Below are 12,053 nucleotides of genomic sequence, written 5' to 3'. Positions count from 1 at the left end.
ATTTTTTAAAATTCAGGAATCAAAAGATTAATAAAACCCCCAAAAATGCATAGATATATTTTCCTTTATCTTTTTATTTATACCTCATCTTAGTCTACACAGGATCTGGGTAGGCTGCCTTGTAGAAAGCAGATACACAGAATGATTTACCTAAACAGGAAATTCATTTAAAAACATAAGTTACTATCCTGTATATAAGTGAAGGTTAAAATTGGGTTGAATGTGAACAAAGAGGTAAAAAAGTTCATTTTCTAAAGGGGGTTTTTCCACCTGGGAGAGTGTTTTATACTCTAAAATTAATCTGTGCTAGCCTCAGTAGCTCATACCTGTAATCCCATCACTTTGGGATGCTGAGGCAGGTGGATCACCCAGGTCAGGAGTTTAACACCAGCCTGGCCAACATGGTGAAACCCCATCTCTACTAAAAATACAAAAATTAGCTGGGTGTGGTGGAATGCACCTGTAACCCCAGCTACTTGGGAGGCTGAGGCAGGAAAATCACCTGAACCCAGGAGGCAGAGGTTGCAGTGAGCTAAGATGGCGCCACTGCACTCCAGACTGGGTGACATAGTAAGACTCTATCTCCAAAATAAAATAAAATAAATCTGATAATGCAGACAGATATGTAAATTATTGTACCTAACAGATAGTCCACCCAAATATATAAAATCCATCCTCAGACAGTAATCTTGATTCACTGTGTCAACGGGAAAGCCCACCAGCACAGAGAACCTAAGTTGGTGAGTTGGTGGTTACCACGGCTCGTCCAGCTCACCTCTTGGCTTCAATTCTCACCAGCCCCACAAGGGCAGTATTCTGTCCTTGGACAGCAGTGACTGAGCCCTGGAAGCAATGATGTGTCCAACCCAGCACTGGGCATTCTACGGCTGCTCAATCAGTGTTTGTTGAATCAATGATTCCAGAGAATAAACAAACAGGACCTGATGTGGAACCCAACCAATGAAGTCACAAATGGGAACTGGATAATGTGCATCATCAGAAAGTGACTAGATAACTACAGTCCATCTCATCTGGCTCAGGGAACACCCGTGAACTTCTCAAACCTCTTTACAGCCAAACAGGTTAACAGTGACAAAACTGGGGAAAGGACAAGAAAAACAGAGACAGACAATCCAAAAATGATTCCTAAAACTTATGTTTGGGTCTGGGCATGGTGGCTCACACCTGTAATCCCTCACTTTGGGAGGCCAAGGCGGGTGGATCTCTTGAACTTGGGAGTTGAGACCAGCCTGGGCAACATGGCAAAACTCCATCTCTACTAAATATACAAGAATTAGTCAGGTGTGGTAGTACACATCTGTAGTCCTACCTACGCAGGAGACTCCAGTGGGAGGACTGCCTGAGCATGGGAGGCGGAGGCTGCAGTGAGCCAAGATCAGACAACTGCACTCCAGCCTCATCAACAGAGCAAGACCCTGTCTCAAAACAAAAAATTTTTTAAAACTTGGTTTTGGTCAACAGGATCAACTTTCTTTCCACTAAACTTTGAACACTAAACTGCTAAAGTAGTCAAAATGACTATTTTGTCTTAAACATTACCAAAATAAATTTTTTTGTGGGGAGAGAACTGAGTCTCACCGTTACCCAGGCTGGAATGCAGTGTTGTACACGTGGCTCACTGCAGCCTCGACCTCCTGGGCTCAAGCAAATTCTCCCACCTCTGCCTCCCAAGTAGTAGGGACTACAGGCCTGTGCCACCACACCTGGTTAATTTTATTTATTTATTTTTTTAATAAAGATGAGGTCTCACTATGTTGCTCAGGCCGGTCTCGAACTCCTAGACTCAAGGGATCCCTCTGCCTCAGCCTTCTAAAGTGCTGAGGTTATAAGCGTGAGCCACCACGCCCAGCTAAAAGGCATTTTGAATTCTGAGATAAACATGTTATCATCTCACATTCTACACCTGAACGACATTCATATCAAACATCATCAACCACAGCAGGCTACGTGACCCTCCACCCTCAGGTCCTTACCGCACTCGGCTGTGATGGAGGCCAGCCCCCCGTACACAAACGGCTTCCAGTTGAGGGCCGACATTCTCACGCTGTCTCTTCTTTGATTTATAGGAACATCACCTCCAACGCAGTTTTTCCTGGACACAACAGTAAGATGTTATAAAGCTGTAACTTCTCACATAGGCAGTTTCTTCTCCAGACTCTTCCCCTGGATTTTATTTGGAGAGTGCTATCAAGTGCTATCACCAAAACCCCCCTTAATAAAGCAAAGCACCCCTATTTCCTAAACCCCAAATCAGCAATTTTGAATCTCACTTTATCAGTGGTCTGACTCTGACCTCAAGAAGTAATCAGCTACGCTGATACCTTGGTATGCGTGTATGTATTCAGTGGAGTGCAGTGGAAGCTGTTTTCTGGGAAATCTATTTTATCTTAAATCTGTTCTAAATACTTCACCACAATAAGTATTTGCAGTGAGCATGATGGCTCATGCCTGTAATCCCAGCATTTTGGGAGGCCAAGGTAGGAGAATTGTTTCAGCCCAGGAGTTCAAAACCAGCCTAGGCAACATAGTAAGACCCTGTGTCAAAACAAAAACAAACAGTATTTGCTATTGGTTCACCAGTGTCTTAGTGGGTCCTTATGGGGGGCATCACATCCCTCAAGTGCACTGCAGCAGAAAAATGTTGCAAACTTGTTTCATAAGGTAAAATGGCAATTACTTAAAATTATAAGCTACTTCTTTTTTGTGTTTTTTTTTAAGACAGGGTCTCACTCCATAACAAAGACTGGAGTATAGTGGCACAAACATGGCTCACAGCGACCTCCACCTCCTGGGCTCACATGATCCTCCCACCTCAGCCTCCCAAGTAGCTAGGACCACGGGCACATACCACCATGCCTGCCTAATTCTTTTATTTTTTATAGACTGCTCTCAAACTCTGGGCTCAAGTAATGTTCTAGCCCTAGCCTCCCAAAGTGCTGGGAATGGAGGTGAGAGCCACCACGCCCAGCCACCACAGGCTACTTGTAGTCTACATTCTATAAACATCAGCTCACTTCTCTTAGCCTTATTATGTTACCAGCTGTGAGGCAGCTTGGCATGAGGAAAGATGCTGACTTTGGGGTCAGAGCCACTCCACACCCTTCCTAGAGAAGTTCCTGCTAACCCAAGTCTCGATTTTTCTTTGTCAACACCATCATCACTGCAGCAGGCAACACAGCCAATTAGGGGTACAGCCATACTTTTATTCACTAAGCTAAATAAATGCTAAGCTGTAGGCCTATTGTGGGGATTAAACTGTATATATATATATATATATATATATACACACACACACACATATATATATACACATATTTTTAATATTATATTTTTAAATATACTTTAAGTACTGGGGTACATGAGCAGATCTTGCAGGACTGTTGCATAGATACACACATACCATGGTGGTTTGCTGTCTCCATCCCCCCGTCACCTACATCAGGTATTTCTCCCAGTGTTATCCCTCCCCAACCTCCCCGCCCTCTGCTGTCCCTTCCCTAGCCCCCCACCCCCCAACAGACCCCAGTGTGTGACGTTCCCCTCCTGTGCCCGTGTGTTCTCATGGCCGGGCGTGGTGGCTCACGCCTGTAATCCAAGCACTTTGGAGGCCAAGGTGGGTGGATCACCTGAGGTCGGGAGGTCAAGACCAGCCTGACCAACATGGTGAAACCCCGTCTTTATTTTAAAAAAATAAAATAAAATAAAATAAAAATAAAGACACAAATGTTGATCTTCCTTTTCCTTAATAAGACCTTGCTCACTGTGACATATACTCACATGCCACAGCTCAGGGCCCTCACGTCCATGACATGTTCTGCAGGTGTATGCAATTAGAGCTGGTAAATCTGGCCTTATGCCCGTTAACAGGAGACTCATATGACTAATACACTTTTGTATATATACTATCAACTATCGCCACTGTTGGTTTAAAATAAAATGTCTAACTTTTCAGTCATTATTGGCAAGCAATACGCCCAACATTTTTACCTTGCCTGTATTTGGGAATTTTCAAAGTCTCCTTTTCCCAGGAGAGGGCTACCATGAGTCACCACTGCCCAGAATGTCAGTTTCCAACACTAGGACCCTATAGGGCACCTTGAATAAATCTATTATGGATATCAACCAAATTCATAGCAGTTACGAATGAGTAAAATAGAAGGTTCTCTAAGAATGAAACATGAAAACCACTGTATGTTTTTATGTATTTCAGTACGAAAGAGCAAGCCCTCTCCCGAAAGACTCCTCTCATCTCCCTATTATCCTTGAAAATATTTAATAACTGCACTTAAGTAATTCTTAGCCTTATTAAATTCATAACTCATAATTAACATTGTAAGTTAGAGACTGTAAGAACATATTAATAATAAATCCAATAATTCATTTACCATCCAGTACTAACTTCCTCAACCCATTCTTAGACTTATCTGATTGCAGATTAAAAAGCAAAACAAAGCTGGGTGTAGTGGCATGCATCTGTAGTCCCTGAAAGGATGGCTTGAGCCCAGGAGTTCAAGACCAGCCTGGCCAACAGAGTGAAACCCCCATCTCAAAAAAAAAAAAAAAAAAAAAAGGCAAAAGAATAGTGATATGGTTTGGCTGTGTCCCCACCCAAATCTCATCTTGAATTATAGCTCCCAGAATCCCCACGTGTCATGGGAGGGACCCAGCAGGAGGTAATTGAATCATGGGGGCAGGGTTTTCCCATGCTAGTATTCTGATAGTGATTAAGTCTCACAAGAACTAACGGTTTTATAAAGGGCAGACCCCTGCACACACTCTCTTGCCTGCTGCCATGTAAAACATGTCTTTGCTCCTCCATCACCTTCTGCCATGATTGTGAGGTCTCCCCAGCCATGTGGAACTGTGAGTCCATTAAACCTTTCCTTCATAAATTACCCAGTCTCAGGTATGTCTTTATTAGCAGCATGAGAACAAACTAATACAAATAACTACATAACAGGGTCACATTAAATTATTGTAACTAACAAAATGATCTATCTAAGGGATTTCAGTGGATCCTCTCAAAAAGTTTTGGATAGGAGGACAAATATTACCATTCCTACAGACAGAGTATGAAACCCAGTCTCACCAGGTGCCTTGCCTAAGGCCGCATCTGATGGGGGCAGAACTGGGCCTCCAGCCCAAAGCATTCTGACCCCAGGCATTCTTTCTCCTACAACCTGAAGGTGAACACTATCATGAAGGAGTGAGATCATTTTAAAAATAAAGAATCCACAAGGAGGTTGTGATGATTTAAGATAATCTATTAATTTTAATTAAGGCGAAAATATTACTAAGCAGAATCAAACAGGTACTGCTGAGAACCTGCATCACTCTCTTTCTTTTTTCTTAAGGGATAAAATCTCCCTCTGCCATCCAGGCTAGAGCACTGTGGCTATTCACAGGCATGATCATAGTTCACTGCAGCCTTGAACTCCTGGGCTCCCACCTCAGCCTCCCAAATAGCTGGAACTACAGGTCCATGCCACCACACCTGGCTAATACATTTATATTTTATAGAGATGGGGTCTTACTATGTTAACAGGCCCAGGCTGGTCTCAAATGCTAGTCTAAAGTGATCCTCCCACCTCAGCCTCCAGAGTCATTGGGATTATAGGCCCCGTGCCTGGCAGAATATATTTTATAAACAAGAAAAACTGTGCTTAATTTGAGAGAAAAAACTCAAGAGAAAATATAATATTCAGAAGGTAGTCAATCTAAACAACAATAATTTACTTTTCCAACAAACAGTATACAAAGACAGTGTTCAATGATTTGGGGGGAGCAGTTTATTGAGGTGAAATTCATATAACACAAACTATTTTAAAGTGAAAATTTAGTAGCACATACTACATTCACAATGTAGTGCAACCACCACTCTAGTTCCAAAACATTCTTGTCACCCTAAAATGAAACCAGGAAGCAGCTGCTCCCATTCCTCACTCTCCCTATCCCTCGTAAGGATTCTTATTTTATGGGGTATGATACCATACATATGTCAAGCACCTTTGTGTAACGCGGGATGCCTTATTAGCAGCTCTTAACCTGGCTGCAGAGCTTCCAAAAAGTTCAGATACCAGGGCCCGAGCAACTGAAGGAAGATTTCAGGGACCAGCCTCAGCATCTGTGCTGTTACTAAAAATCAGTGAGTTAAATAAATCACAGCCAATTCATGCCATGGGACACTGAGAGGACTTAAATTCCTGTTTTTAGCAGTTAACTCTCAATGATGTCATTACAGTTGATTCTTCTTTTTATTCATCTTATTTAGTAGTAATTTTTTTCTACAATGAATATATATATGTGAAGACACACACACACACACACACACAATATCCACGAAAATGTCAGCAAAAATGTTTGGGAAATGGGATTATTTAATCTTTAATTTAAAAAATAATTAACTATATTGCATATGACCTCACTCCAGCTCACTAATTAACTTTCCAGTTTCCTAGTGCTACTTATAATTTGTTTTGCTAGTTAAGTTTTTTGTTTTTCTAATAGCATCTCACTCTGTCACCCAGGCTGGAGTGCAGAGGCACGATCTAGGCTCACTGCAACCTCTGCCTCCCAGGTTCAAGCTATTCTCCTGCCCCAGCCTCCCAAGTTCAAGCTATTCTCCTGCCCCAGCCTCCTAAGTAGCTGAGATTACAGGCACCTGCCACCATGCCCAGCTAATTTTCATATTTTTACTAGATGGGGTTTCACCATGTTGGTCAGGCTGGTCTCGAATTCCTGACCTCAAGTGATCTGCCCGCCTCAGCATCCCAAAGTGCTGGGATTACAGGCATAAGCCACCGTGCTCAGCCTGTTTTGCTAGTTTTTGTTTGTTTTTGTTTTTGTTTTTTTTGAGATGGAGTTTCACTCTTCTTGCCCCAGGCTGGAATGCAATGGCACAGTCTGGCTCACTGCAACCTCTGCCTCCCAGGTTCAAGCAATTCCCCTGCCTCAGCCTCCCAAGTAGCTGAGATCACAGGCATGTGTCACCATACCCAGCTAATTTTATATTTTATTACAGACGGGGTTTTGCCACGTTGGCCAGGCTGGTCTTGAATGCCTGACCTCAGGTGATCCACCCATCTTGGCCTCCCGAAATGCTGGGATTACAGGCATAAGCCACCATGCCTACCCAGCTAGTTAAGTTTTAATGAGATTTGGCTACCTTTTCCTCTATCAGTTTTGATATTAAGTTTTTAGTTGGTTAAAATCCAGAGGCTCTGGGTTAATACTAATATGCAAATACTCAACCAGAGCTCAAAATTGTGATGGAATTGCTTCTTCAGAGTTTTGAATCACATGGGATGAATCACATGCCCATTCATTCAGAAGTACCACCAATAAAACTTTTCTACAAATCAGTGTCCACTCCTGGATCAGCAGCCTATAAGCAATTACTGCTATTCAATTACAATTTTTAAAAATTAGCTAGTTGGAGGGTAAAAACAACTTTTTGGCTTTTCTCTTTTCCTTTCCAAAAGCTAGGACTAGATCCCTAAGCAGTTAATATTACTGGGACTTATCAAGTTAATGTTTGCTGAGTAAAAGAATAAATAATTTGGCTTAAATAAGAACCAGAGAGCCACAGTAGTTGGACAAACATCCAAATAAGGAAAAGGAGGTGGACATGGTGGCTCAGGCCTGTAATCCTGGCACTTTGGGAGGCCAAGGCAGGTGGATCACCTGAGGTTGGGAGTTCGAGACCACCTGGCCAACATGGCAAAACCCCAACTCTACTAAAAATACAAAAATAAGCCAGGCGTGTTGGCAGGCACCTGTAATTCTGGTTATTCAGGAGGCTGAGGCAGGAGAATTCACCTGAACTCGGGAGGCAGAGGTTGCAGTGAGCTACGATCGCACCACTGCACTCCAGCCTGGTGACAGAGTCGGACTCCATCTCAAAAAAAAGAAAAATAAAAAATAAAATAAGGAAAAGATTCTAGTTAGGACTGGAATAAGTAAGTAGATGTCCACTAAGCTGTACTGGTCACAGCAAGCTGTGACAGGGCTATAGTTATCTTAGGCTGAAATCTCTGTTCAGTAAACTAACCCATTTCTTCGTTTTTGAGCTCTCTCTGAAGGGGGTCTCCTGAAATACTTCCTTAAATTCCAAACACAGTTGTTTGGAAAAATCCCAACTTGACCTACAGAAGTGCCAAGGTTGACAGCCAAGACAGTTAGAGAGATTAATGTGTCCTTAGCAGTCAATAGTGTCTGTGCAGGATCTCACGGAAGGAATTACAACTTTGCAGCAATTCCAGTGTCAGGCAGTGGTTGTAGATCACTTCTCATTTTACACCCTCTTACAGCCATGTTCTCTAAGCCACACTAAAGCCCAGTAACTCCTCTTACTTCTCCTTGCTGCATTATGAACATAATACTAACACAAGCTGTCATCACTGAATACCTGCTGTCAGGCATGGCTATACATTTTCCTCACAAAATCCTATGAAAGAGGTATCATTATCCACATCACACAACTGAGCAAACAGCCTCAGAGAAGAAAAGCAACTTCCCCTAGTCAAAGCTATCAAATATTCAAACTCTCTGAAGGATCCGGAATATTCAAGGGCTCTCTGAAGGATCACATGACCTTTCCTCTAGATAAGCCTTTGCAGCCAAACACTATCTTCCAAAGGCTGTTGAAAAACATTGGCGTGGTGGCTCATGCCTATAATCCTAGCACTTTGGGAGGCCGAGGTCAGGAGTTTGCAACCAGCCTAGCCAACATGGTGAAACCCCGTCTCTACTAAAAATACAAAAAATTAGCCAGGTGTGGTGGTATGTGCCTGTAATTCCAGCTGTTTGGGAGGCTGAGGCAAGAGAATCACTTGAACCCGGGAGGCTGAGGTTGCAGTAAGCCAAGATCTAGTCATTGCACTCCAGCCTGGGCAACAAGAACAAAACTCTCTCAAAAAAAAAAATTGGTAGATGTCAGGGCAGGGAATTCTATACATTTAGAATAAATGTAGGATTTTCCTGCAGAGGAAATAAAAAATTTTATTTTTAAAAATGTGAGCTGTTGGTGACTGGCTGAATAAATTTTTTTTTAAGTTAAAAACAAAACAGGCCAGGTACAATGGCTCACGCCTGTAATCACAACACTCTGGGAGGCTGAGGCGGGTCGATCACCTGAGGTCAGGAGTTTGAGACTAGCCTGGCCGACACAGTGAAACCCCGTCTCTACTAAAAAATTAGCCAGGCATGGTGGTGGGCACCCGTAATTCCAGCTACATGGGAGGCTGAGACAGGAGAATTGCTTGAACCTGGGAAGCGGAGTTTTCAGTAAGCTGAGACTGTGCCACTGCACTCCAGTCTGGGCAACAAAAGCAAAACTCCATCTCAAAAAAAAAAAAAAAAAACTGATAGATAGATACAAACAAAACAGAAACAAAAAGTGAAGAATAAAAATTAAAAAAACAACAACAAAAATGTTAGCTGAGCTAGTCACACATACCTGTAATCCCAGCTACCTGGGAGGCTGAGGCCAGAGAACAGCTTGAGGCCAGGGGTTCAAGACAGCCTGAGTAACAGAATGAGACACGCGTCTCTACTAAAAAAAAATTCAAAGCGAGGCACAGTGGCTCATGCCTGTAATCCCAGCACTTTGGGAAGCCGAGGCGGGTGGATCACGAGGTCAGGAGTTCGAGACTATTCTGGCCAAGATGACGATACCCCGTCCCTACTAAAATACAAAAATTAGCTGAGAATGGTGGCGCGCCTGTAGTCCCTGCTACACGGGAGGCTGAGGCAGGAGAATCACTTGAACCTGGCAGGCAGAGGTTGCAGTGAGCCGAGATGGTGCCATTGCACTCCAGCCTGGGCAACAGAGTGAGACTCAAAAAAAAAAAAAAAAAAAAATCCAAAAAATTACCTAGCCATGCAGGCATGGTGGTGCGTGCCTGTAGTTCCAGCTACTTGGCAGGCTGAGGCAGAAGGATCACTTAAGCCCAGGACTTCAAGACTGCAGAGAGCTATGATCACGACACTGCACTAGAGCAGCCTGGGTGACAGAGCAAGACCCGGTCCCAAATAATAAATAAAGGTTAAAAAAGAAGTTTTCTGAATGAAAATGTCTATACAAATTAAGAATTTCAAAGGATTCTCCCTTTGAAACATATGCTAAGTTACACATCCTGTCTACTACATTTTCTTTTATATGGTGGCTTAGTATTTATTTTCACCCACCTGACCTCATGTGTACACTGTAAACGTAGGTAATTAACTATAATACTAACTGTTGGTACTTCTGAAAGCTTTTCAAGTTTCTCCTATTTCATTCTTGATAAGATCTTTCCATTTTACTTGCTGTACCCTTTTCAGTCTGAAGTCTTAAACTGTAATCGCACAGCCTTTAAGGTTCCGAGCTCTCATACATTTTTGTTCCTTGCTGGACTGACTGCCCTTTCAATAATGCCCTTTCATGAGTTTTCCCTATTTCCTATTCTTTTTAAAGGTGCAGAACGAAAAATGAACTCACCACAGACTTACAAAAAGCGGAGTTTAAAAGAAACCTTCGAAATCATCTCGTTTCACGTTAATTAACTGAGGCCAGGGATCATAAAGCTTCGCCACGGCAAAGCCAAAAGCAAAATTCATGCCTTCCCACTTTCTCACAATCCCAAGTAGGACGGCTTGCCGAATCCGCAGGCAGTGCCGACTTTGTTTTGCTACTCTTGCGCAGAACAAAAATGCTAATCACTTCAACTGCTTTACATGAAACTGCACCAAGAAAGACTTTAAAACCCAGAGCTTCATTAACTTTCCAGGCAATTTCCTTCCAGCCTGGCATGTGCCACGAGCGATTCCGAATGCGGTGTGCCCTCTCCCAGAGTGCGAAGCTCGCGGGCGCTCAGGCTGCCGTTTGAATGACCCCACGAGTGGGAGGGACGCACAGGCAGGGTTGCAAGCCCGGGGTCGCGTGCAGACGCGGAGATGCCAGGACGGGCTTCCCACTAGGATCTCAATGTCCCTGCAACAGGAATCACCCCAGGCCAACAGCGACGGGGGCCCCGCAGCACTGGCCCGACCCCCTAGGTGGCAGCAGCCCGAGAAGCGGAGCCCGGTCCCCAGTCCCCGGAACCTCGCGCTCCGCCAAGCCCGGCCCGACCCGACCCGCGAACCGGAGAACACAGGCAGCCCCGAGCACGCCCGGTGGCAAAGAGGCTCCCCGGAAACCGCGGCCCAATCCTACCCTAGTCCCGGGTTCCGGGCCCGCAGAGAAAGGGGGGCGGGCGGGAGGAGGCGCGGGCCAGGACTTACCTGGCAGCGGCGGCGGCCCGCACCTCCACCAACCCCGACACGGTTGCAGCAAGAACCAGAGGCAGCTCAGAAGGAGAAAACGCTGCCGCGGGCGGGACCGGCCCAGGAGCCTGCGCGCAGCCCAGCCCCGCCCCGCCCGCGCAAACATGCCGACCTCCTCAGCTCCCATTGGTTTCTGCCAGTACTAGCCACGCCCAGGACACGCCCCTGGACGCCCCAGACTAGGACATGGAGGGGCGGGGCCAGTCCCAAGTCCCTTTCGGGATCTTCAGCTGCCGCTGCCTGCGGAGGGAGCTGCCCGGGACTCGGTGACACCTGCTGTGGCCTCCGATCTCGACTGGGAGGTGGAAGAGAAATTTGGGGAATGCATCGAGAACCGTGGAAAAGCAGCCTTCTCAGGGTGCGGTTCTCTGCGCCCGCGTGAACCTTCACTGTAGGAAGGAAGTAAACTTGCCACTTATTTTTTTTATACTCCAGCTTTTAACTTGAGAATGTACAAACAGAGGCTGGTGGCTCACGCCTGTAATCCCAGCACTTCTGGGAGGCCGAGCCGGGCGGATCACCTGAGGTCAGGTGTTTAAGACTAGCCTGGTTAACATGGTGAAACTCCGTCTCTAATAAAAATACAAAATTAGCCTGGCCTGGTGGCGGGCGCCTGTAGTCCCAGCTACTCGGGAGGCTGAGACAGGAGAATCGCTTGAACCCGGGAGGCAGAGGTTGCAGGGAGCCAAGATCGCGCCTCTGCACTCGAGTCTGGGCGGCAGAGTGAT

General features: G+C 44.9%; 1 protein-coding gene across 4 annotated transcripts in view; it reads right to left on the bottom strand.

Moving 5' to 3' along the window:
* SLC25A30 (solute carrier family 25 member 30) overlaps positions 1–12,053 on the bottom strand; it is a 41,838-nt gene that overhangs the window by 15,715 nt on the left and 14,070 nt on the right. For 2 of the 4 annotated variants that reach the window (XM_064373549.1, XM_064373548.1), the window contains exon 2: positions 1,995–2,113. Coding sequence is in view for 3 of the 4 variants with exons in the window: in XM_064373548.1 (XP_064229618.1) it covers positions 1,995–2,058 (64 nt within the window). In the remaining variant the exon portion in view is untranslated. Of the gene's footprint in view, positions 1–1,994; positions 2,114–10,501; positions 10,636–11,283; positions 11,365–12,053 lie in introns of those variants that run through there. The other 2 variants (XM_012465182.2, XM_012465183.2) reach the window with 2 other exon arrangements.

Source organism: Aotus nancymaae, unplaced genomic scaffold (assembly GCF_030222135.1).
Source record: "Aotus nancymaae isolate 86718 unplaced genomic scaffold, 86718_ANA_hifiasm-v0.15.2.pri h1tg000009l, whole genome shotgun sequence".
NCBI classification, from domain to species: domain Eukaryota; kingdom Metazoa; phylum Chordata; class Mammalia; order Primates; family Aotidae; genus Aotus; species Aotus nancymaae.
This window is presented reverse-complemented; position numbering and strand designations above follow the sequence as displayed.